This window comes from Lepisma saccharinum, chromosome 3, assembly GCF_977018435.1.
Source record: "Lepisma saccharinum chromosome 3, izLepSacc3.1, whole genome shotgun sequence".
In the NCBI taxonomy this organism is placed as follows: domain Eukaryota; kingdom Metazoa; phylum Arthropoda; class Insecta; order Zygentoma; family Lepismatidae; genus Lepisma; species Lepisma saccharinum.
The window spans coordinates 55943038-55971033 of NC_139231.1; the positions used below are offsets into that span (position 1 = coordinate 55943038).

A 27996-nucleotide genomic window follows, 5' to 3' on the forward strand; every position below is an offset into this window, starting at 1 on the left:
CTTGCAAACCACATGTTTTGACAAGATAATTGGAGGCAAATATTCACACTTTTAAAATTCATTTAAAAAAATTAGTATTTAATCTACCTCCTCATATAATAACCCATGGCTTTACAGCCCGTAAGGGCCTTGGCCTATCTCCCGACTGCACCTCCCTCCCACAATCCTAGCTAGAGGTGGGGAGATCTTCAACCACTAATGGGGTGATATGGGGTCAGCACATTGCACCCCAACCATTATAGAATATATCCATGACCGGGTTACACTACTCACTCGTAGTGCCCCAATTTCCTTATGATGGTGGTTACCACTGGTCCTATACACAGCTCGAAACCTAGCTGGACTCGAACCCATGCCGTTCCTCAGTTGGAGCTCAAAGTACAGTGCCTTAGACCGCACGGCCACATATGGCCACTTATAAATTACTAGTGACACACTTCAAGGATCTTGTTGCAATAAAAACATGATCTCCGAAACATTAGCAGAGCTACAAGCAATGACACTGTTCGAATTCCAACTTGGAATTCTAACAGATGAGAGCTTATTTTTTTGAAAAATAAATCTTTAATTTTACAAGAACTATTATGTCAGTCCAAATTCTTGCATCTTCCTCAAGAGCTAAGGAACAGTTCAAAAAATTAAATTCACTGACAATTCTTGTATTTACATATTTGGGTTAGGTGATATTCCTATTGCCATATTTTTATGTCTCAGTAGCCAGTCCTCAAAACTGTTGATCTCCTAAAGAGAGGAAATCATATGAGAACCTTCATGAATATGCAGAACTGATGCAGGAGTACAATTTCAAGCTTCAAAATATTACTCAGAATCTAAACAATACTAAAAATAGTATAAAATTTGTTTAAAAAACTACTTACGTAAGTGAGTATAGAATTGTCGAGGAACGATGTTTCAGGGAACAACTGCCCCCTTTATCAGGTTCACAATTCTTTCTAAGCACTAAAACATAAAGCTAAGTTGTAAAGTGTAATATGAGGATTAGGTAGAGGGTTGGGTTAAAAACTCTTAACAACAGTCCTTTACATATTTCAATTTTTTTTTTAAAAAACTACTATTTAAAAGACCAATTAAAAATGAAAACACCAGTATCCATTAAGATCTCTTAGAAAAGGGAACTCGTAAAAATGATGAAAACACGCATGATTGCACAGCTGGCACTGGTGAAACAACTTCGATCCGAGAAGAGGTGAAAGCTATGTCCCCTCTATACCTGTCCTACTCTCCCCTCCATTTAAGTCACCATTCCAGCACGAACTCAAGGCAGCTCTGACGACCTCCGGAGTAACATGGAATCCAATGTTAGGTTCTTTTTTCGTTGCTTTGTCCCACTTTTTGAAAAGCGTCACCCATTCCTCTTCCAAATTACCATCATCCTGATTAAGTTTTACATTCCTCCCCATTCCAATATTTGCAGCCTCATAAACATTTCTGTTCAATTTATTCCCTTCTTTTCTGATAACCTCCTTCTTGATAATTTTATGCCCGCTCCTGATTATATGCTCTGTTAGCCCGGTTTTGGGGACCCGTTCTCTAATGTCATCATCATGGTCTTACATGCATCTTTCTACCCGTCTGTCCTATATACTCTTTTCCACATTCGTATGTAATTCTGTATACACCCTTAAATTCCTCGGGGTTTCCTTTCCCTTTAACCCCCTTTTTATACCCAGTAAAATGTTTTTTCCAAATTTCGGGGGGGGGGGCCTTCATCCCACATTTAATCCCATATTCCCTTACCCGTGACATGTACATAAATAAAAAATCATAACATCCCGGGAAAATAAAAACAAATGTTTTTCTTAATTTCTTCATTAGAGCAGGAAGATTATGCAACAAAGATGATGAAAAAGAAAAGGAAGTAGAATGGATTATGGAGGTGGGAAGAAAGAATGGGTTCACCAACTTGAATTGAATAGGATAGCCAGGAAAGCACAGAAAATTATCAAAAGAGAGACAAACGTAGACCCAAATGAGAAAATTGGGAAAGAGGAAGGAAAAAAGTAAGGGGATAGTTAGTTTTGTTGGAATCCCATACTTCAAAGGGGTATCGGAGAAAATTGAAAAAAACGGTAAGGGAATATGGGATTAAATGTGGGATGAAGCCCCCTTCCCCCAAAATTTGGAAAAACATTTTACTGAGTATAAAAAGGGGGATAAAGGGAAAAGAAACCCGGAGGGATTTAAAGGTGTATACAAAATTACATGCGAACGTGGAAAAGAGTATATAGGACAGACTGGTAGAAACATGCATGTAAAAACATGGTGCCAGATGTGCAATCGTGTGTGATTTTATCATTTTTACGAGTTCCCTTTTCTAAGAGATCTTAATGGATACTGGTGTTTTCGTTTTTAATCGAATTATGTAAAGGACTGTTTATAAGTGTTTTTAACCCAACCCTCTACCTAATCTTCATACTACACTTTACAACGTAGCATTATGTTTTAGTGCTTAGAAAGAATTGTGAACCTGATGAAGGGGGCAGTTGTACCCTGAAACGTCGTTCCTCGACAATTCTATACTCACTTACGTAAGTAGCTTTTTAAACTAATTTTATACTATTTTCAGTATTGTTTATATTATAAAGTGAGTAATATGCACACCAAGCCACAATATATTACTCAGAATCACATTAAAAAATGTACTTACCTCATGAAGGAATGGAATATTCACATTTTCAGGCATTCTGCAATCCCAATCCTGTCTGGGTCTCCGATTTCCCCTTCCTTTGAAGGCATTTAATTCCTTTACAGTGGGATACAAAAGATAGTTGTGTTTTTTTAATGATTTAGTAATGTTTTTATCGGGCACACATCTATATCTTCCTTTCAGATAGGCATGAACATGTTCCTGATATGACTTATTAGCAATCCTTTTCTCATCAGAGAAGAATTTAATGGGTTCTGGAAATACTTCTAGAAAGGCTTTAATGTCAAAATTTTGTAAAAATTTTGAGCGAATATTTTCAATTTCTTTACGTTTCTCAGCATCCTTACGTGTTGGACATGCTTTGCCTTCTAGTATCTCAGTAACAATTTTCTTCAATTCATCCTCATTGCCATTTGATTTGATACAGACTTCACGTAAATAATCAGGATCAACATTAGGCAATATCTGGACAAGCATTTCATGCTGCTTGTCTGTTAATGATTCTTCCACAATATGTTCTTCTTCCTCTTCTTCCATATCAAAAAATGGTGTAGCATCTCCATTTTCTCCATCAACATCCAATTCCAAGTTTCTATCTGGATGAGTAGCTGTAGCATCTAAATGTAATGGGTCATCAACAATTCCCCAAGCACTCAAATCAGGACCATGCTCCAGTACTTCTACAGTTGCTTCTTGTAACTGCAGTGGATCATTATCTTTCAATTTAGAATTTGAATCATGTTCAAGTAATTCTGAAATGAGTTCTTGGAATGTTCCAGAATTTTGAAGATTTGCATACCTCTGTTGCAGATAAGCTGGCTCTATGTTTGGAAACATCTCCCAAAGAAGCTGAAGCTGTTTGTCAACTTCGTTTTCCTGCTGAACACACTGTAAATCTTCAACACTACCTGCTTCTGTGGACGATCCTTCATCATCGTTTACTTTGGCTTTCTTACTAGGTGACGAACCATTATCAGAAAATGGTTTTCTCTTCCCAGAAGTAACATCACTTGACACACTGTCTGGATTTCCTTCATCTGTTGGGTTGCCAGTAGCTAACTGCACAGAGACAGTTTGATTATGTTCATGTAATTCTTGCGATGCACGTGGACTGTTGGTTAAATCTACATATTCTTCGTCAGCCAAGTTTATATCATTAAAACGTTTCTGTCTATGAAGAAATTCATTCAAAACTACTTCGTATCTATTTTGGGCATCAATATTTGCTTCTAAATAAGCATATATCTCTTCAAAGCTCTCTTGAGGAATTTTGTGATAAATTCGTCTTGCCTCTTGTAACAATTGTTCATGAATGTCTTGATATGCATCCCTGCTGCCATCCGAAACATCACCAACTATTATCACTTCTTTTGAAAAATCAGGTACTTCTACCGGATCACAGATACTTCCTTCCGCAGCAGGTAATTTTGTTACTTCTGTCTCTGCACTACTTGATGGCTGAGAACTTCCTGGTGCATTGAATTCTGTGTTATTGTTAGGATCATTGTTATTAACATCAAAAAGAAGTACTCCTGGACTGGCGCTCTGAGAAGTAGAATCACTTAGATCGACACAGCCTGACTGCTTAGAAAGTGGAGCATTCGGATGACAATTTACTTCATCATTATTTTCATTATTGCAAAGGTTCTTGGTGCTAGATTGATTTTCCACTACACAACTTAGCTGACTTTCACTTGCATTATCCTTGGAAGAAGAATTTTTAGTTTCTTCATCACTATCATCCGAAATTTCAATAACACTTAACTCGGGATTCTTAACCTCGTTTCCCTCCAATTCCACATTTCCAGGAGATAAGACTGCATCCTTACTTTTGTGTGGTACACCTAATTCCTGTAATATTTGATTCAGAACAACTGAAACTCGATCTTCTAAATGGATCTGTGTTTCTAGTTTCTCAAATATAACATTTGCATCTATTAATTCCTCAGCTTCAATCTCTTGCAATGATTTCTGAATTTTGATAACATCATCAAAAAGCATATCAGTAGACACTGCCATTTTGTAGTGATTTCATCCCCCTCTGCCACATCTCTATAAAGAAAAGAATTATCATAAACATTATCATTAATGAAAATAGTTTGTTTCTAATTTACAATAACACTGTTTATATAAAAAAAATACTGTCTTCCTAAGCAATCTTGGAACTTTGTAGTAATGGTATCTCTTTTTCCCTTGCATTCAAGTACTGCATTTGAGAAAGGTACCTAATATATCTGGTTATTTCTTTAGTTCATTTTTTTGGAGGAGAGCTTAAATTAAGCACAGCCTTAGCTGGAGAAGGGGCAGAACAGCTCATGCTTCAAGTAATGTTGAAGAATAGGAGGGAAAATTCCTGGCAGTCACTTGAGAAATTTTCTAGTGTATGTAAACTTTGTCATTTTCAAATAATAAGGAAGGAATCATGCTAGCAATACAGACATGAGGTTATTCTAATTCAGAACCTTTGGTTGCGAAAAGTGATGGAATTATAACAAGTTCTGCCCCTTCCCTCCTCTGTGGTAAAAATGCTAACTACACCAATGAATCAGATAACAAAAATTGTTGGATGTGTTTTGAATTATCTTGTGGAAACACTTTGTCCCAAAGGTGTGATGCTGTCTCTTCATAAATAGAGACTTGTTGATTCTGAGATGAGTACAGCCACTGCCTGGTATCAATGGTGAAGTGAATAGCACAACTGCAGAGACAGGAAGTGCTGGGTTCAAATACCAAGTAGTATCCACTATCTCAACTTATAGAAGCAGAATATTTTTTCTGGGCCACTCCATGTCAAATTATGCAGCCATTTAACCCACCATCTTTATCACAAGCTGGCAATAAAGTATTTAGTTAGCAAACAGATTCCTGTGGTGAGAGTAACACAAATAATAAATAATCTGTTGGCTAAAGCTGCAATTTTAACAAAATTGTGCATTTTATATGTAAAAGTATGAAACTTGTCATCTTTATTATTCATATCTAATTAGTGATTTTAAGCACTATAGAAATCAGCAGAATGCACTTTGAGCTGCCATATTGGAAAATGTAAAAAGTTTTTAGCTTGTAACATTTGAATAGATAGTTAGATATTAATTTTTCTTCCTTTATTGTAAAGATCATTTCGGGACAAAACTCTTGAAATTACATAGTTCTCTTTTAACTTTAAGGGTTCCATACAATTTGCCAATAAAAATGTACAGCTGAAAAATATTTTCCCATTCATTAACTTTAATGGTGCACAATATCAGCTTTCTGCCCTAAAGGTCCTCTGCCACAGACTAAAAAATACCCTCCCCTCCTTGGGAATTTGTAAAACTAATCTCGCTACAAACATTACAATGTAAGAAATTTAATAAAAATTGTCAAGTTGCATGTTAAGTATAACATTGCTGTTAATTTAGCACTTACCATTTAATAAAATTTCTTCCCTCCTATTAAGTTTTATGTTAGGTAAGCACAGGGGTAAGAACTCTGTACCCCCTCGAGAAAGTAAAATTTTGCATGGTTTATGAATATTATGTACTTCATGAATGTTTTCCATTGATTTTAGCTTGTGGAGCTGTGTTTTTGTGAAATAAAGTATGTCTGTTATCTTATTGTGAAGTAGAATAGCCCGAATGCTTCACACAAGTGAATATAGCACACAACATGACATTCTACAACAGCAACTAAAAATTAACGTTGTTAGGTTTGAAGATGACAGCAATTTCCAACATGTTATTTGGCTATATTAGTGTGCATAAAACAGGATCTTACTAATAAAAAGCAGCAAAATTGCTCAGAGATGGAAGGTTTTTACTTATGCCGGCCATACTTTGGGATCAAATATCTGTTATTTGTGTTTTCTGTATGCTGGAACCAATTTTATATTGTGTAAAACATTTAACTCTGTCAATAAAAAAAATTGACATAATTCTCGAGGAGGTACAGTGGGTTAACGACCCCAGAAACAATTGTGTTAAATCATATGTACTATCTGTCCAGAAACAAAATGCTCTGTTGAAAGCAAAACTTCAAATATGAAAATTATTAAGGTCAAATGTGTGACTGAACACACCATTCCCACTTCCAAGCTTTTTGAAACTAACATATTCTCTTTTCTGGGAGTTACGTTTCAATAATGCATTCCATAAGGATCTCCGTGGGTGGCAAAAGGTAAAAAAAAAATGTATCGGTCTGGAAAAACAACTATGTCTGAAAGAAAATAAGCGAGTAGAAATTTGCGTCGCCAGTAGTGAAACAATTCGAAAACTTACATGATAAGTAAATAAATACTTATAAATAAAGGCGTAGGTGAGTGGTTAGTGTTACGGCTTCACAATCTGAAGGATGAGTGTTCGAGCCCGGTTTCAGAATGGTTTTTTTTTTTTTTTTAGTTGCCAAATAGGCACCAACATGTGTGTGTTCGAATCTGCATTTATACAGTGATATATCTGTGTCCACAGAATCTCGAATATATGGGATAATGGGATGTAGGAAGTGCATACCACATGCATTTTTAATCCATGATTTCACCAGCTAATTTCGAAAAGCACCTTAGATTTTTCCTTCTTAAATAAATAAATAAATAACCCATGGTGCAACAGACCTCGAAGGGCCTTGGCCTATCTCCCAACTGACTGCCTGTCTCCCTCCCACAATCCTACATAGAGGTGTGGAGAACTTCAACCGCTATTGGGGTGACATGGGGTCAGCATGTCGAACCCCCAGCAGTTGTAGAAGATTTCCGAGACCAGGTTACGCTACTCACTCGTAGCTCCCCAATTTCCTCACGATGGTGGGTTGCCACCAGCCGTATACACAGGACGAGAACCCAGCTATTGAACCCAGGCGGACTCAAACCCATGCCATGCCATCTCTCAGGGATCATGCACAGAAAAGCCTGTTTTGCCCGAGATACAATTCACACACACAGGAAGTTAGTTCCTTGATCGCTCTGCAATAGGACGTTACCTAAAGGGTCGTGGAAGTGTGATCTCTGTCTCAACGGGTAGCATCCACGAAACGATATATGACTATATGACGTCACACATTGGTTCAATCACGTGGATCCACAATCGAAACCTCCTTGAAATGGAGAGACGAGTAATTTTGTAAGCAAGGGATGTGGTTGTTGGGTGGAGGGAAGAGGTGATGATAGTCTTTCAATTTTTAAGAAAAGTTTTGTTACCCTGCCCCTGTGTCAGGGCAACAGTGTTTTTTTTCCTCTTATTGAAATATTTATTAATATGTTAATTAATTAGGTAATTACGTGTATAAAATATGTATATGTGATAAGTGTATCTCAATGTATTATGCATTTTTAGGTTAGTATATATTCCATGTATAAAACCATGTAGCTCTGTTCTTTCTTCGTTTTTCGAACGTTCAAAAGAAAGGCGGGCAGTTTAGATGTTAAAGATTTTGAAAGAAGGGCGGTTGGCAACTGACGCCAACCAAACACACATAACTCCCAGATGAGAGTGGGGGAGGTCGGCTGTTGGAACTGAGACTTGGAAGGGAGAGGCTGTTTTTGCTTCGGTCGGCTAGGACCGGAGGACAGGTCTCCTTAAACAGATGCTGTAAGAGATTGGATTGCCGGGCAAGCTATTACAGGTAAAAAGGTAGTTTGTACTGGATGTTATTTTGAAGTAATTACGGTGCGCCGAGCAGCCTAGTGCCTTGTCACCGTGCAGTGTTGAGAAATGTACACGTCGGGCAACCTCACGCCTGTTAAGACGTTTCTTGGAGCAACGTGAGTCTACCTTGTGACAAGCGTACTTCAGATGTAATTCATGAAATGTAAAGCATCCAGGTACAAACAATAGAGATTCCAACATCAAAATTAGAGTTTTGGTCCGATAATGAGAGAAATGAACGTTCGGATACGACATGTATATACTTCAAATTTTACGTTAATTAAACTTATAGAAAATACCCAAAATTTCCGTTTATAATTTCACAAATGCTGGACAAGGTAATTTATCCCCCTATAACAATAAAGTTTCGCAATGGTTATCCGTTGTCTCTTGTAGTTAATTATATAATTATGTTGACTTGTAGCAACCCACGTGCATTGTCGTACAAAGAAAGATACCCCTAGACAAATCTGAGCCGAGTACGAAGTGCATCGAACCTCAAGTGCAGAGGTAAAGTGTGGGGGGCCAGGCTAGTAACAGTTTGTATGTGGATAGGGAATGATGAGTGCAGTGATACAAAGTCGATATCTTCTTCACTCACTGCATGCATACAACGCCTGAAACTACACAATCTTTCAAAGTATCAATCAATATAAATCATTATTATTTTCATAAAAACTGAAGGAATATAAATGGCAAACTGAAAGAAACGTCACTTTTTTAAATGACAGCTTGACACTGGGTTACTAACAAATCCAGCATTAACACTTGAGTCTGTGTTTGGATTTAGAGGCAAGATTTAATAGCACAGTAAACCAATGATGCACTAAGCATAAAATATAGTTCCATCAATTCCATGCAAACACTGGTTTTAAATTATACACTGTTTATTGTTTTTGTTATTACATTTATTTTATAGTGTCATTTTATGGTTTCAAATTTATTAAAGTAGTTTTGTATTGAGCAGTTCAAAAACAATTTGCAATTTGTATTAAAAATGAAAAACATTTGTCATTATATACGCAATAAGTATTTCACAGACTTACATTAATTCGCATTCTATCATTTTAAAAAAAAAGTGCTGTATGGGGAGAATCAAACCGGGGACCCTTCGTGTGGTGGGCAGGTATCGTAATGACTGGACCACACCGTCCTTCTTGATTTATTGCTTATATGCTCATAATCATGTCTTCAAACCATATTGCACAATTTTATCAGATATTCATAGAAAATATTTCAAACAGAATATTACAATTAAACTGGTGTTTTTCAAAACTATGAAACATTATGTTTCTTGTTAACTCTAAATATTGAATAGGAGGGAATTTAGAATTCGGCCTTATCTGTGGTCACAGACAGGATAGCCCATGTAGTGTATGATTCAACAGTCTTACTTACAGAAGCCTGCGAGCTGAGCATGCACAGTTCAAAGATTGGCAAGCATCGCACTCTCTGCCTGAAACCACAATTTACAGTCAACGCAAAAGTTCTCTCAGCAGTATGACATCATCCTTGGTAGATTTGCAGCGGAGTGCCCAGGAATTTGTAAATGAGATGTAGGGTTTTCATGACTTTTTTAAAAAAATTTAATCAACCTCTATTTTACCTCACAGTTGGGCCACGAATATTTCTCTGTTCACCTTGTAGGAAGTAATTCAGTATTGGAGAAGTTATGTGGGAAAACACATCCCAAGTGATATCAACAAGTAATTAGATTTATCAGAAGAAGAGTTTTCATATTCTCCCTCTTATAAATGTCCAAAAGCAACAATTCTACTAAATAAAAAAAGTCGGTTCTACAAGAGATTTGAACCTATGACCTTCAGACAACTGGGCCAGCTCTTTACTACTTTCCCACTTCATCACTCGATCAAACCAAGTTGAAATTTTGTCTTAAGAGGAGTCAACAATCTTGCAAACTTCGTTAACATACCGGCTGTTTCACACTAGTTTATTTTTACAACCTGCAACAGACTTGAGTTTTGCAACTCAGAAGTAGACTTCTGTGGTAACTTATTCTCTCCAGTCTGATCTAATGTGACAAATCTCATGTATTGTAAATGCAAAGTGGCATTGTTACATGTTGCAAATAATTTCTCATACAGACGTTACTTCCAGATTTGGCCACATCCACCGAGCATTTACTTTCTGGACAGATAGTACATACTTTCTTTAGGAAATATTGCTTCACTTCATTTAACCTTTAGCATATATGGAACATAATCCAAGTCCTTTGCCACCTGGAAAGTTGCATGCTAAAAAGACAGGAATCTAATGCTAGTTATTTCAGTTATTCACTGCACTCATCTTGACACTTACGAATTATGAAATATAATTGAAGCTGTTTGCCATCAAATAGCATATTAAGTAACACTGGAGGGAAAATATGTTAAAAAAACAACTGTTTGATTTAAACCAGCTTTTTGGGATTTAACTTTTTTTTTTGAAATGTCGATTATATCAATACTAACACATGCATAATACAGTTACATATATATTTTCATTAATGTGTCACATTAATTTTTCTTAATTATAATTCATTGCTAGAAAAAAATTTGATTAACAGAATATTTAAGCAGATGCTATACAGGGTGGATGTAACAGGGTGGCTACAAACAAGCAGAAATGAAATTCCCTGACTTTTCCAGGTTTTCCAGGACAAAATTTACATTTTTCCCTGACAATTACAAAGTTAAGTAAATCGATCTTTTTGCAAATAGAAATAATAAAGTCACACAGATCCACGTATGGTTTTGTTAAGTACCAATATTATCTTCTATGAAATTGACTTAATTTCTATGATTTAAATTCAAACTGCAAAATAGTGAATTTGGAAAATTATTACAATTCACAAGCTGGGGAACGATTACGGAATTTTTCATATGCAGTAAGTTTAAAATAAAATACTTGATTATTATTATTATTTTTTTTAATTTTAATTTAAAATTGTGGGAGCATCAGCACTTTTGCTCCCGTCACATTATACGGGGGCCAGCCCCTTATCATTACAAATAACAACTCTAACGTTGCATAACTAAAAATCTTAAAATGTTCTGACTTCTGTTAAAAGCTAAGGCTGCAAACGGGCACTCAGCACACACAAGGACAAAAAAACAGGACGACAAAAAACAGGACGACAAAAAACAGGACAACACACACAAAATTATACTGGCGACAGTGCCAGTCGCCAGAGCCTCGTTAGTCTTTAGTCCAGGGTGCACTATGTGGAAGTGAGGTTGACTTTTGGGCGCCTATGTGGAAGGTACCCCTTACACCCCGATTATGTTTAAAGTTACGACTAAATGAGATAAGAGTGAAGAGTGATTGATTAAGAAATACAATTTGTAATGAACCCTCTGCTTGCAAGAACCATGAGTGCGGACTCATGTTTCAATGCATAAAGCTACTTCTCTCTTCTCTGTAAAGCAAACAACTTAACTCTTGCATATAAGTGAAACAATTGAATCGAACAAAATAAAGTGTCATATTTCCTTACATTATCAATGGGATTTCTGCTACAGTAAAATATATCCGTGAAGTACTGTGAAACTGACAATATGCAGTTATACCATTAACACTGACGAAAAGGGTATGTAGGTATTAGAAATTGAACGCAAGGAATTTATAGAATTGCATTGTATAGGTACCTGATTTAGCTAACCACACATTAAAACAGGAACACTAATAATAACAGCTTCTGAAAGTTCATATACGAGGGGCATCCTGAAAAAAGCTCCTCCAAAGGTGCCTATACGCAGCACTAGTGGTCGGAGAGCTACACACACACATGCAGGCAGGAAGAAGTGGCATGTAGCTGTAATCTGGTACAGTTGCAATGCAGCCGTTTTAGGACAGTTCTAGGTTAAAGATTGCAGCTCTCATACAGTCTCCCACCGATTGCGATGTAGCCTACATTGCACACTCAGAATTTGGCACAGAGGCACCAGTAATCGTGTCAGGTGTGCAGACCGGACGTCGTGAGTGATAGTAAGGTCAGACGATGGTGCAGACAATTCACGGAAGGCCAATCGAATGTGCACAACCCCATACAGCTGAGTACACACGGGTACTTTGCATCACTTCGGGCGAGAGATCTTGGACAACTCCCTGTACAGCCCTGGCCTTGAATGTACAGACTTTCATCTCTTTGTTTAACTGAAGAGGTTTCTGGCAGGGCAAGAATTTGACAGCTACACTGCGGTAGAGATAGTTCCAGTCTTTGCTGTCAGACACATATAACATGGGCATACAAATTTTAGTGCCATGCTACGACAAATGCCAGAACAACGGTGGTGATTATGCCGAAAATTAGGTTAGGACTCACTGTTACTAATGTAATAAAGTACAACTGATATTCTTGTTTTATTTATGCCTAATCGGTAGGGACCTTGATATTTTGTTATTTTTTAAAAAAAATTGGTGTATTTTCTTATTTTTTATTTTTTACTACACGGTGTTATTTTCCCCAAAATTCACATTTTCATTCTAGCGCATTTTCTAGCAAATATCTGAAATTATACCTTCATGGTGACCTGTTTCAAAGTAAGTCAAATGGCTTACGCCTCTTCGTGAGAGTTTGATATCTTGAAAGTTTTTCGGGAAAGTTATTTTCCATACCCCTTTTTTAATTTTAAGGTAAGGATTTTAGATAATGGAATTTTCCCCGTATATACTGAAGGGTGCATAATGACCATAAGTAGCGACGCACCCAAAAAATTAAAATCAATCAATCTCACGTGACAGATACCGATATATTATGGCACCAAAAATTGGCGTTATCTTTTTTTCACTTGTTAAGTTGAAAAAATCGTGGGAAATACATGATTTAATGTGGCTGTCGGAATTATTCCATGTACGTATAACTCTATAGTTTACTCTTGAGTAAAATGTTGGAAACCTTGCACGTTCTATGTACACAAACATGGCCTACAAAAGACAAGAATGTTGGATTTCATGGAATTTTTCATTGTTTTAGGACATCTCTTTAAAAAAAATCGCTAAAAACGCCAACAATTCGCATTTTATGCCAAATTCACATTATTTCGAACGGGCGAAAAATGTGTCCAGACATCATCACTGCACATTCCTAAACATAACTTCACAGCAATTACCATTTTTCACAGTTTTTGAGTTTGCGAAAAATCAATGTACCTACTAATTAGAAATTACTTTCTGGCCACCCCTCGTATAATATAATCAGTAGATGGGAAGTGAAAATTTAGCAGGGCTGGCAGAGAAAAATCAATTCTTGAAGAAAGTGATATGCTTTTATGATTGAATGATTCGAGTAAATATGATATTCAAATATTTACGTATCTATTATTAGTATTTTATTTCATAATATTGGACATTAACCTTACTCAGTGAGATATTAATGACCATCTCTCATGAGTTTAAACAGACAGGAATTTACAGTGTTGCAGTAAATTTGAGGTTGGGAGCATGCACTTGCAAATTTTTATAACGTTCACTAATGCAGATTTATGTTTCACTTTTTCGTGATAGTATTCAATATATATTCCATTTGGTTGGATTCTTCTTCATATCTAAGAATAGTGCAATGTCATTGTAAACGTATGTTAACTTGTGCAAAACCAGTAATACGTCAGGATGATGAAAGGAAACCTTTGTAAGCACTGCTACATTAAATAAGGTGAAGTGAGCCAGAAGAGTAATAAAATTCCAGCAGCATATTTGCAGTCTAAAGCTCTTCTTGTTTATGCATTCGATTTTTGTTGGATGTTGCAGTCCATGCAATTTCTGTCGCATGTTGTAGTGAGATACTTTGTCGGGTGGCGATATTCAACAAAAATCGTATGTATCAATGGAACCTATTTGTTTCCATGTTCCTTCAGTTTGCCCAACAAAATGCCTTACTACGACGTCCGACAACTATCGGACGGCGCCACCTGCCCCCATCCCCTACATATGTTGACAAGTCCCCTTACTACTCCCATACGGACAAGAAAAAAATGATAATTCAATGCATTTTCCATGTAATATTTAAAGGCTTAACCTTTACTCCCCCGATGATACCATATTGTATCATCAGTGTAAAGTCGTACTCGCCCGATGATACCATATGGTATCATGGTGCTGATTACGAAATGAATTTGCTTTTTGGACCTTCATACACTTATCTTTGGGTGGAAACTCTGACACAGGTCTGGAGCAAGCCTGGGAAATTCATATTGATGACCAACCTCCCCCCAACCGCAACATATCCATGCCACATTTCCGAACAGAGTTTCACATTTTGGCTCATTATTCAACATGTATGGCACCCAGGAACATGAAATATGTTTCAATCTCTTTGGAAACGTCAATTCTTTGAAGAGAATACTAAGGTTTGCGCCTTCTCCCCAAAATAGCGGCAGAAGAGGGGGCAAACTCGAGATTGTTGTTTTTTTCATGGAAATTCGGTGGTCACGCCCCCAAACCCCCCTTCCTCGGTTCAGCGTTCTGAATTATACACGGTTGCATGCTATGATGATTTAGCTGCAAAACAAAACTTATCCGAAATAGATTGCTCCTATAGTGCCCGAGTTATAACACTTTTCCTCCAAAAATACAAATTACATATTTTTCGTAAAAAAATAATCAAATTTTGGCTTATTATTCAACTTGTATGGCACCCAAGAACATGAAACATGTTACGTGCTCGAGAAATGTCCATTCTTTGAAAAGAATACTAAATTTCCCGCCAAGCCCCCAAAATAGCAGGGGAAGTAGGGGCAAACTCCAAATTTTGGTTTTTTCCATTGAAATTCGGGGATCGTGCCCCCAGCCCCCTTCCTCGGTCCGGCATTCTGAATTGTACACGGTTGCATGCTATGATGTTTTATCTGAAAAACAAAACTTATCTGAAGTAGATTGCTCCCATAGTGTCAGAGTTATAACAATTTTCCTTCAAAAATGCAAGTTACATATGTTTCGTTTGTATGGCACCCAAGAACACGAAACATGTTTCATTCTCTTGAGAAATGTCAATTCTTTGAAAAGAATACTAAAGTTCGTACCTTCTTCCCAAAATAGTGGGAGAAGAGGGGGCAAACTTTAGATTTTTGTTTTTTCTATTGAAATTCGGGGGTCACGCCCCCCAAACACCCTTCCTCGGTCCGGCATTCTGAATTGTACACGGTTGCATGCTATGATGTTTTAGCTGCAAAACAAAACTTATCCGAAGTAGATTGCTCCCATAGTGCCCGAGTTATAATAAATTTCCTCCAAAAATGCAAATTACATATTTTTCGTAAAACAAAATCACATTTTGGCTTATTATTCAACTTGTATGGCACCCAAGAACATGAAACATGTTTCATTCTTTGAGAAATGTCCATTCTTTGAAAAGAATACTAAATTTCGAGCCTTCTCCCCAAAATAGTGGGAGAAGAGGGGACAAACTTCAGATTTTATGTTTTTTTCTATTGAAATTCGGGGGTCGCGCCCCCCAAACCCCCTTCCTCGGTCCGGCGTTCTGAATTGTACACGGTTGCATGCGCTGATGGTTTAGCTGCAAAACAAAACTTATCCGAAGTAGATTGCTCCCATAGTGCCCGAGTTACAACAATTTTCTGTTCCCGTGCAGAGTTCCATAACGATATCTTTAAATTAAATATAAAAAAAGTCAATGAAGACGAAATTCCCTGACATTTCCCTGACTATTTTTGACACCTCAAATTCCCTGACTTTTCCCAGTTTTCCAGGTCTGTCGCCACCCTGTGTAAGCAATTTTTCAGGTAACAAATACTCTTTTCCAATCACAACTAGCATAGTTTATCATATTCTTTGTCAAAATATAAATAAAAGCAGTATTGCAAACTCCCATTATAACCAACCAACTAAAATGAAACCCTAACGAGGAATTTCTTTTTTAATGTTCCCATTTCTATATTAGTTAACACATTCGCTGCCAGATAAAAAATTGCATTCTTTTGTCAGTGGCCGATTAAGCTTCTTGTGCAATCTTGCTTTTTAGTAGCATAAAATGGATTGATTTATATAAAATACATTGTGAATTTTACAATGATGTGCAAATCTGTCATGTTTTATTGGCATAGATAATTTTTATTTTCACAGAGCGTGCAATGTTTTCACAATATTCTCTTTTTCATTACTTTGCATGGTTCTCATAATAAAACAAATTATTATATTACAATGTAATAGTGTTATTATTATACACATGTACACATATTACATGCATATATACATATTTATTATATAACACACTCATGGCCGTATTTAGAGGGGGTTTCTTAGGTTTCAACCCCCACCCCCCACCCCGAAACATCTGGCATGTTGGATTAATGAGAGTTCAGAAACTAACATTTGTAACACATTTTCAAAAAAAATTCGCAGTTTCACATAAATACAAGAGAGAGACAATTCTGAAATGATCGAGCTAGAATTTTCAAACATTTTGAATTCTGAAATTTGAGCGAAACCGGTATAATTCTCAAAATCGCACACCGAACACAAAAGTATCCAAAACCAAAACGTTGAACAAACAAAGTCAGTTATTTGTGTGTAATGTGCATGAATATGTCGAAAAGAAAAAGCTAGGAAAAGGAGCCATTGCAGAGACAGCCAAAATATTAAAGTTAGACAGAAAAACCGTGCGAAATGTGATTCGGAGAGGTCCAGTCACACAAAAGAAGCCCGGAAATAAAAGAAGAAAATTTATCAAAATGGACTACTGTTTCAAATTGTAAGTTACATGGCCTACTCCTCTTTGTGAGAGTTTGATATCTTGAAAGTTATTTTCCATACCCCCTTTTTAATTTTAAGGTAAGGATTTTAGATAATGGAATTTTCCCTGTATATACTGAAAGATGCATAATGACCATAAGTGGCGATGCACCCAAAAAATTTAAATCAATCAATCTTACGTGACAAATACCAATATATTATGGCACCAAAAATTGGCATTATCTTTTTTTGACTTGTTAGTGTTAAGTTTCCCAAAATTTGCGTTTTTGTTTTAGAACATTTTTCTGCCAAATATACCGAAACTTAATACTCCATTGTGATTTTAAACTATTATTTTAAATTGTAGGTCACATGGTCTACATATTTTCGTGACAGTTTGATATGTTGGAACAGATTTTTGAGGAAGTAAAAGTAAAGTGCTCCCCTGAACTTTGCCATGAAGGTGTATAGGGGTGTGGAGTTAAGGTCCCACACTTTCTTGATCACAGTTGAAGGTGGGGGTGATGTGATCAGCACCACGTTCCTGACTACCTTTATCCATTAAAGTTTCCTCCAGGTACCCGCTTGATATGACGCTGGGTGGGAACCGGAACAGTTTCAATAGGTGGAAAAGATCCTGGTTCTTCCCCGCAGGGAATCGACACCGGATCTCTCGCATGATAGTCAGTGGCCCTAACAACTGAGCTGCATAATTTCTTGCTCGACCAATGCCGATGGTGCGCACTTAGCTTGGTAATCCAAAACACATCTCGCTTGACAAATACTGAAGATGTGGCTCCCGTGTGACGATAGATATGCATTCGATCTCCTGTTAAAACCCTGCCACTTTGCTGTATGATGTAAATGGTTTTGTAGAAGTTGAAAAAATGATTTAATGTGGGTGTCAGAATTATTCCATTTTTAACAAGCGTTATAATTTACTCTTGAATAAAATGTTGGAAAACTTGCACGTTCTATGTACACAAACATGGCCTAGAAGTAGAAAAGACAAGAATTTTGGATTTCATGGAATTTTTCGTTGTTTTAGGACATTTTTTAAAAAAAAATCTCAAAAAACACCAACAATTCGCATTTTATACCAAATTCGCATTATTTCGATATTTTGAACGGGTGAAAAATGTGTCATCACTGCACATTCATAAACACAACTTCGCAGCAATTACCATTTTACACAGTTGTCACGTTTGCGAAAAATCAATGTCCCTACTAATTGGAAATTACTTTCTCGCCACCCCTTGTATAAATCAGTAGATGGAAAGTGAAAATTTACAAGGGCTGGCACAGAAAAGTCAATTCTTGAAGAAAGTGATTTGCTTTTATGATTGAGTGATTCGAGTAAATATGATAATAAAATATTTACGTATTTTATTTCATAATATTGGACAAAACTTCACTCAGTGAGAGATTAATGACCATCTCACGAGTTTAAACAGACAGGACAAAGAGTGGCGTTAATTTCATTGCAATACTAGTGTTGCAGCAAATTTGAGGTTAAGAGCATGCACTTGCCAATTTTTATAACGTTCGCCAATGCAGCTTTATGTTTCACTTTTTCGTGATAGTATTCCGTTTTTATGGATTCTTCTTGATATCTAAGAATAGTGCAATGTCATTATAAACAGATGTTAACTTGTGCGAAACCAGTAATACGTCAGGATGATGAAAGAAAACCTTCGTAAGCACTGCTACATTAAATAAGGTGAAGTGAGCCAGAAGAGTAATAGAATTCCAGCAGCATATTTGCAGTCTAAAGCTCTTCATGTTTATGCATGCGATTTTTGTTGGATGTTGCAGTTCGAAGACATCCAACTACAACCTTGGTGACAGTGAAGTTCGACCAGAAAGGAATACGTGATTAAATGCACAGAGGCATAGGCGGTGGAATGGGTGACCCGCAGAAGTGACGCATGTGTGTAAGAGGAGGCGTGTGAGCAGGCAAGAATCGTGATCCCGGAATGTTGCACCCAAGGTCACGTAAAGAACGAAAACAGGGAACTATACACGTGACATTGAACTTGACCAGGCACCACACCCATACGGAAAATTCCAGATAGTGGTGCATTCGACGGAAGCATGACGTCACGGACACGATAAGGGAGTCCGCCGTATATAAGCGCGTGCTGTGCACCGAGAAACCGCAGTGCATCATCACCATGGCCAGGGGCAAACCTATTGACAACACCGTGAGGAGAAGAGTGGTGGAGTTGCAACGGGATAGACTCAGTGAACGGGAAATAGGGTGCCAACTGAACTTACCAAAGTCAACCGTCCACTGCATCATCAAACACCACCAAAATACGGGTACTACAGAGCCAGGTAAGGCCCCCGGTCGAAAACGCCTGCTGAGCGTGCGTGACCTACGGATATTTAGGCGCTATATCCAGACCAACAATCATGTTTCTGTGGCCGAATTACGACTGTGGACTCGAGAACGCTTTCACATTGAAGTGTCAACCAGAACCATTCGCCGTTACCTACAGCGATGCGGTTACCAAGTGTACAAGGCGAAACGTAAACCCTGCCTTTCCATGTTGAACAAAGGCAATCGACTACGGTGGGCACGAATGTACCGGGGATGGACATTTCGGCAGTGGAACAGGGTTTTGTGGACGGACGAATCCATTTTCAATGTTGTGTACGGGAAAATACGGAAAACAGTCATTTGTCGGAACGAGGAACAGAATGAAGCAAAATGTTATGCACGTCGGGTACAGAAACCTGCGTCAGTGATGGTATGGGGATGCATGACGGCATCTGGGGATGGCCCACTACACGTCTGTGAGGGCATTGTGAATGCACACGCCTATACACGCATACTGGAGAGGCATCTTCCCACAGTGCGAAGGCACCTGTTTCACAGGCGTGGCTGACAAGAGAATGGTTGACTCGCCATCACGTGCGAACTCTGCCATGGCCAACATCGAGTCCCGACCTCTCGCCCATTGAGAATGTGTGGCATGTTCTTAAGCGACGTGTGCAACAGAGGGGACCCACGACAGTGGCTGCTCTTATGGCCTGCCTGCAGGAGGAATGGCACCGCATCGATGTGGAATACCTTGAACGACTCGTCTGCAGCATGCCCCAACGCATTGCCACAGTTATTCGCCGACGGGGCGGCGACACACCATGGTAAACAGGATCCCCTCTAACAGTGGTCGAACTTCAATGTCACGTGTAGATGGACGAAAATGTTTTATTTTGTGTGGACATCATACATTGCTGCGTTGTAGCGGAAATTTATGTTTTCCTTTGTTCCATGTAGCCTGCTGAATAAAATATGTTCAGCATATGCATGTGTTCTCCTTCTTTCACAACGCACTCCTATATTTGTGACTGGTCGAACTTCATTGTCACTAAGGTTGTAAAATCAATTCCATACGAGTGCCATGCATGCAATTTCTGTCGCATGTTGTAGTGAGATACTTTGTCGGTTGGCGATATTCGACAAAAATCGTATGTTTCAATGGAGCCTATTTGTTTCAATGTTCCTTCAGTTTGTCCAACAAAATGCCTTACTACAATGTTCGACAACCATCGGCCGGTGCCACCCGCACCCATCCCCTCCATCTGTTGACAGTCCTGCCCCCTTACTACTCCCATATGGACAAGAAAAAAAATGATAATTCAATGCATTTTCCACGTAATTTTTAGTGGCTTAACACATTTTTCTGCCCCTCCGGAAGTTTCTCTCTCTCTCTCTTTCCTCCTGCCATCACTGGTTTCTGGCGCTGTGGTTGTGTGGTGCATAAAAGGGGCCTAAAAGTTGAGGCTGAAACTTAGCAACAAGATTTCTTGTTCTCGTGCAGTTCCATAATAATAATAATAATAATAAAAAGAGGTCATTCAAGACAAAATTCCCTGACTTTTCCCGGTTTTCCAGGTCTGTCGCCACCCTGAATGTGCGATGAAAGACTTAAAAGCCTGCCGTGCAGTGCCGCTGAAGAGCAAGCAATCAAAGAAGGCAATACATATGACGCACATATGCGTCAAAGGCACACAGTTACTATCCCACATGATGGATATATGAATCACCGGCAGCGAATGTGTTAAGCAATAGTATAAATTTTGTTAATAATTCCCATCTAATAAGACAGGAAAATATGTATGAGACTTGATGCACTCACCACATGTCACCCAACAAAAAGGCACTTGGCAGCCCCTGGGGCTCAGAGGGCTTTCGCAACACAGAAATTAGGGCAATGGTTCCGAATGTTTAATGATTTTTTCGAACTTTGATAGTCAAAAAAGTCAAGTATTGCAGAATTGTAGAAATGACTATTACAATACATTTGAACCTTGGTGAAAGTAATTACCACTGTTCGAAGTTTCGAAAATTCCTATTTATCGGCGAAAAGAAGATATCCTCAAATATTACGCAAATATCCACAATTCCATTCAATACAGCATTCCACAGACTACTGCCAACACGAGGCTCGATGGAGTTTTATGCTTGAGACCAGCACCCACATGATGAGATGTTCAAAGCATTTAGGGAAATTATTGTAATGTTAAAAGCCTTAAACCTGGCCCACCTAACCTAACCATGAAAGCCCTTAGAGACGTTTTTTGAATACTAAGAGCCCTAATCCTGACTCGCCTAACCTAATTATGAACCCTCTTTGCACCACACACAAGATCTAGATGCAAGCAGCAGTCCGTAACCAATATGAGAGTAAACAAATGGCTGGTTTCAAGACAAGCATCATATAAGGAGTATATGGAAGTGAAAAACCACTCTCAAGCAAATATGCAGTAAGTAATAGCTAAAACTCCAATTTGTGTTAAGAGATGTAAATAGAAGTTGAACCATGAAAAAAAAAAGCCTGTGTAGCAAGATGAAATCTGAATTATACAGTCAGAAGTTGGGTCAAAATTAGTTTTGTTTGTGTTAACAATACATTTCAGTTTCAGAGAAATTGTAATTATACACCTTCATATGTTCCTACGTCAAAGTCAACGAGCTTGACCAAACTTTTACCCTACACAGATTGATGCGATACATCATTGGAAAGCTTGTTTCATTTCCTTTCAAACAAGACTCCAATTGTCTCCTTGCATCAATTAGGACATTAGAGCAATGTTGTGTCCCCACGCTTTTGATGGGCAATTGTTCTCCCATTTAAATACATGAGGAATTTGATGCTGATCATGCTGCAATTTCAATTTCATCTTAACATCAGAAATTATGTCGGAACATGATAGATAAATAATTAGTGCTGTGAAACTAAGAACTTTAATAACATGATCGTCAACAACAGAAAAGATATCGGAACTCAAAGAAGCCTTAAAATTTACGCAGCACCTGTTTACATCACTTGCAATTTTCATAATTTAAGTGCATTATTCTTGTGAATCTGATAAAGAATAATACATAATAATTATGTATATATAATTTTTATGGTTGTTATTAATAACTGATTTTTTCTTTTACGTGATATCATACTTCTCCTCATGGCTAGTAAATATGGTTCTCTATTTTATACATACACATTTATCAAGAAGAATAGTTATTACAAAATACATTTTATATTATGTTTCATGTCTCGCAACCTCTAGGGCTTTCTTATTTACAGGAATTACAATTTTAAAATTGTTGTAATCCAAAACAAAGAGGATGAAAATACAAGGGGGAAAATGTCTGCTTAATACAAAGAAAGCATATGTTAATATTAACTTATCGGAAAGAGCATAGTGTATAATAATAAATATCATGCGCTTATTCACTTAATACATTTTTTTTCTTTGTAATATGGTGAGTTTCTCCAATTCTTACTCCCACCGTTGAATTACACATACTCACAAGTCGCAACAAGAGGAAACATAAAAGCGTAGTGTAAAAACCTTAAATTATTGTATTATATACCCATGGCAGCTAGGGACGACCAAAATTACATCAAGTTTAGTGCTCTTTGTGCATAAACATAGTATATTTAGCCTGTCTGAGCTGCCCTGCTGTTGCGCTTTAATATATTAATTCTTAGGTTCAGGAGAATGTAATTTTCAGAAACTTATGACTTGCTACATAATCTTCAAGGTTTGTCACTTAAGTATAAGTAAGACGCAAATGCTGGCAAGAATAAGAGAGGGTTTGATAAAAGTAACACCAAAAAAATTGAGGTCTCTAGTAAATCGATGAGTGCATACAACAGTATTTAACCTTTAGCAGGTGGAGCCTCTCCCAGGAGGACTTTTCAAGCACATGCTTTCCTAACATGCACGAAGTATAAAAAAATCCGTAGCTTGAAAACTGATTGCCATACAGAGATGAAATTTACAGATTGTACCTCGCAATAATGAAAATTAAAGGAAGAAGAAAACCAAAATTTTTGAACAAAAAATTGATACTTGGCATGTTCTGGTGGCCACCAAAATAGACCAAAGTGAATGAAAAAATTAAATATGTAGCAGAGGTACATTCCTACAACCATCCAAAGTTGCATTGAAAATGGGCTGGTACTTCTTGTGTGAAAAAAAAATGTATAAGAGTGGGGAGCAAATACAGAAAAGCAGAAGTATCTTCAATTGCTTTCAAATTCGGCATACTCACTACTTTTGACCTTGTAATCACGAATCTGCAGTTAAAATTTGGTGGTCACATCTAGAAATTGCGAAATAAGTAAAAAAAAAAAGTGGGTCCGTGAATGGAGTAAACACCATTGATTTATGAAGAAAACAACTATTTTTTGCAATGATTAGCGTTTCAAAACTATGTTTACAATCACCCCTAATTTTTACTATGCTTGCCTAACCTAACGTGAATGATTCATGTGGTAAACATACTTTTTAACTTTACGCAAAATGCCATTTTCTCACATGCAAATGAACACTCTATGCAAATGGGTGTCAATTATTGCACAACACTTGAGCAACATTGTGTAATGACTACGGTAGCAAGACCGTTGTGCGGAAAGGAAGAAGTCTTCATATCAGAAACATGGTTTCCATTTTATTGCATATATCGGTAATTGAAAAGCTTATCTTGCAATTTGTAGACGTGACTGCCAATTTTTAACTGCAGATTCGTGATTACAAGGCCAAAATTAGTGAGTATGCCAAATTTTAAAGTAATCTGAGATACTTCCGGTATTCTGAATATATACCAGGAGTGGTAGTATTGCCAGCTTACGGAAAAAAAAAACTTTGGAAATTCGCTTCTAATGTTGGTCCTATGTGCACTGGATGAACCAAATTTGCAGGGAAGCACGAAAAACCACTCTTAAGGTACGTACATGTAATGGCAGTCTCCAATTATTATTTTTTTTTTGGGGGGGGGGGAATGGAAAATATGTTAACATTAGGCCTATAGAAAATTATAGTTCTGCGGAAATTATGAAAATTTAATGTTTCCTGCTGGACCCTAATTGTTCCACTTTGTGTGCTTGTTAATAACAGAAAAAATGGTTGAACAAAAAAGATCGAACTGAAATATTGTGTGTACTTTTGAACAAATAGCACTGCATAGTCGACGTGCTAGCTACGTTAACAACCGGCTGGCTTTGAAGTCATCAGAGCATGCCCTTCAGCTCCAACAATGTGACTGAGACTCCACATGGAGTAGACGAGCACAATGACAGCTGTGCCCTTTGGCTGAAGGTTGAGTGTCATTGGATGAAAACAACTCGCCCGCTATTTATCTCCACCCACATTTGTGGCGGCCGTTTTCTTTGTTCTTCAATGTTAATGAAGTAAACGCGTGGACTATAACTGTTGCTACGTGCTGCTGGTAAAGGTGTCTACAAAATGTGTTTTCACCCCAGGATACAACTTACCAAGCCCACATTGGACTAAATGTATGAGGGAGGATCAAATGAAAACCTTAAAAGTTTATTATAAATTTCAAATGTAGTGGTAGGCTATTGCTATGAAAGTTGGCAATATTGTTTCTAACAGTATTCTCTTTCTTCAGTAGGTGGCAGAATAGTCTAGTCAAACAAGCGCCAGCACAGGAGCAGTTTCAAGATGGCCACCCCACTGTCCACATGCACCGCATTAGAACAGCGTTCAGTGATCCGGTTTTTGAGTAGTGAAGGTGTGAAACCAATTGAAATTCACCGCAGGATGGCAGCAAAGTATAGTGATTCGTGTTTGTCCCTGCAGCAAGTATACGAGTGGTGTAGGAAGTTTAAAAGTGGCGTAACATCTGTGGAGGATGCTCCTCGACCGGGACAGGCTCACCGCGTAGTGACCGACGACAACATTGCGCTAGTGGAACAGCTTGTAAAGGACAACAGGCGTATTACCCTGAAAAAAATCGCAACAATATTGAATATGAGCTTTGTTTCAGCTCAACACATTGTGCATAATGTTCTGAATTTCAATAAGGTATCGCCAAGATGGGTCCGTCAGTTGACCACTGAATTGAAAGATCGTCGCGTCGACGCCTGTGAAGAACTTTTGCGTCGTTTCAACGCCAAGGGTGATGCACTTCTGGACATGATTGTTACAGGCGATGAGACCTGGGTTCACTATCATCAACCAGAAACTAAGAAAGCGAGCAAGGAATGGCGGCATAGCCCTTTGCCGAAACCAAAAAAATTCCGCACTCAACCATCAGCAGGAAAGGTCATGCTCACTCTCGTCTGGGATCCTAAGGGAATAATTTTGGAACAGTACATGGACAAAGGAGTGACAGTAACCAGTGCCTCGTATTCAAACATGCTGAAAAATGAACTTTTCGTCCTGCAATCAGGTGTAAACGGCGAGGACTTTTGTCCTCAGGAGTACTCCTACAGCATGACAACACCCGACCGCATACTGCGCGTTTGACCGTTGAGACTATCGATGACATCAAATTTGAGTCTCTCATTCATCCACCCTATTCACCAGACCTTGCTCCCCAGTGACTTTCATTTGTTTGGACCACTCAAAGAAGCGATGGGCGGCAAACATTTCAATAGTGATGAAGAGGTGCAAAATGCGGTGCACGAGTGGCTACAATCTCAATCAAAAGAATTCTTCCACCATGGTATCCATGCACTTCCGAAATGGTGGAATACTTGCATTGAACGTCAAGGGGATTACGTTGAAAAATAAGTGGTAAGATTTCCTTTTCATTGTTACATTCTAGCATTTATTGCACTTTTAAGGTGTTCATTTGATCCTCCCTCGCATCTATGCACTATGTCGTTTAAACGGATTTCAACAGGATCCACCCAATCATTTCAACAATGTCAATTATGTACGTTATTACGTGTAATTTTAGCAACATTATTGTATATTAATGCAAAATGCAGGTGTGTTCTTTGAATTATTTAAGTGTGTACAATTTTATTAAAGTTGGCTATGAATGGTGCTAAGTGCATTCTCCCAAATCATTTCCTTTGTATAGATAGTTATTTTAAGTGAAAAATTGTTTGTTTTTTTACAATTAGGAGTATGGGGCATTTCTTTTTTAAATATTGGTAATTATGTGATATCGCCCGAACACCTCTCACTCGTTTATTTCGTTAATTTTAGCATTGATACAACCTATTCTGCATTGCAGAAATTATTTAAGGTGAAGTTATGTCTTTTTCCATAAAATAGTGTCAACTTTTCATATTACGAGTCATTATTTGTCTTCCTTGTTCTGCTTGGGTAACAGACAATATGGCGTGCACTCGTCATGGATCATCGTGCGTCGTGCTTGTCTTGTCAATTTGCAGTGGGTATGCAGTGTTTCAACCTTCTTCACCGAAAAATACCTACTTTTGTGTTCATTGTGTCATCACAAACCATTGACGGATAGCCCAAAAAATAATTCACGATAGCCCCAAAAACCATTCACGGATAGCCCCACGGACCATTTCCAGCAAGGTTAGTTTAGGTAAGCATAGGGTAACACTTTACTATACCGGAGATGGATTTCTTCAAATTTACAGGAGAAAGTACTTACGCAAATCATTTTCTGTAGTGTTGTTGATGTTCGGGAATGTATTTTCATCCATTTTAATGCGAATGGATGTGGTGTTCTACGAAAATCTATTTCCGACATGCTATTGCTGCTGCAACAAGCAGATGTTGTCCGTATATGCTAAATTGAACGAAAGGAGTGCTAATGGAACCTAACCTAACAGGCCTAACCTAAACTAGTAGGCATACCTCATCCCCGTGATGGTTCGTGAGGCTATCATGATTTTTTGGGCTAACGTCAATGGTTTTCGGGGCTAGCCGTGGATGGTTTGTGGGAAATAAGGAACAACAGTAAGTACTCGTTAACGTAAGAAATAGACATTATTTTAGTCAGAAATTCATTATTTCACCTAAAGAAATGTTCCGCAATGCAGAATAGTACGTTAGCAATGTAAAAAATTGCGAAATAAATCATTGATATGTGTCTCCGGTATAGTAAAGTAGTACCAAGCATAGTTTAAGAAAAAAGGAAAAAATTCTCCTAAAAAAAAAGGCACGTTTGGAAACACTGGCGAGACTTTCGACGCTCGCGCCATCTACAGCTACATAATGGAAACAACGGCATAATGTTGTCGCCTTACAGAAAATGCAAGTTCCTTACATAAAAAGTGATTATTTCTTGTTCTACAGCATTCTATGGTGAAGTTTTCAGTTTCCGCGAAAGAAAATACCTCGAAGAACTTCGACAATGCTACAGAAACTGATTTCAGTAAGTAGTTTCTCGTGTAAATTTGAAGAAATCCGTTCGGGCGCTATCGCATATTTACGTAAAACGGTGTTGTATAAAAAATAAAAAACACATTATCGGAATATTTTGAGAAAACATAAATTCTGTTGTCCAAATTTCTAAAGGAATGCGCGGGAATTCCAGACATGTAACTGAAGACCCATTATTACTAAAACACCATCTTTCACAAAGAATATGTTTGTAAATACCATTACTAATCTTAATAAACACAAACCAGAATCAGGGCATGGAAGACGTACTTAAATTTAAGCTATATACTTACATACGTGAACCCTCTCCAGCACCAAGTATAATAAAATTTTACATTTCTGGGCTTGTTTGTTACATACACACAGCACAGCAGTCAGCACATTTCCGTCAGT

At 37.8% G+C, this 27996-nt stretch overlaps 1 protein-coding gene across 1 annotated transcript; it reads right to left on the reverse strand.

The window, feature by feature from the left end:
• Positions 1-582: 582 nt before the first annotated feature.
• On the reverse strand, positions 583-27993 carry LOC145985539 (uncharacterized). The gene is made up of 3 exons (XM_083119609.1): positions 27897-27993; positions 2669-4720; positions 583-618 (listed from the first exon to the last, which is right to left on the reverse strand). The coding sequence occupies exons 2-3, from the start codon at positions 4685-4687 to the stop codon at positions 583-585; spliced, it is 2055 nt and encodes a 684-aa protein (XP_082975735.1). The 5' UTR covers positions 4688-4720; positions 27897-27993.
• Positions 27994-27996: the final 3 nt, after the last annotated feature.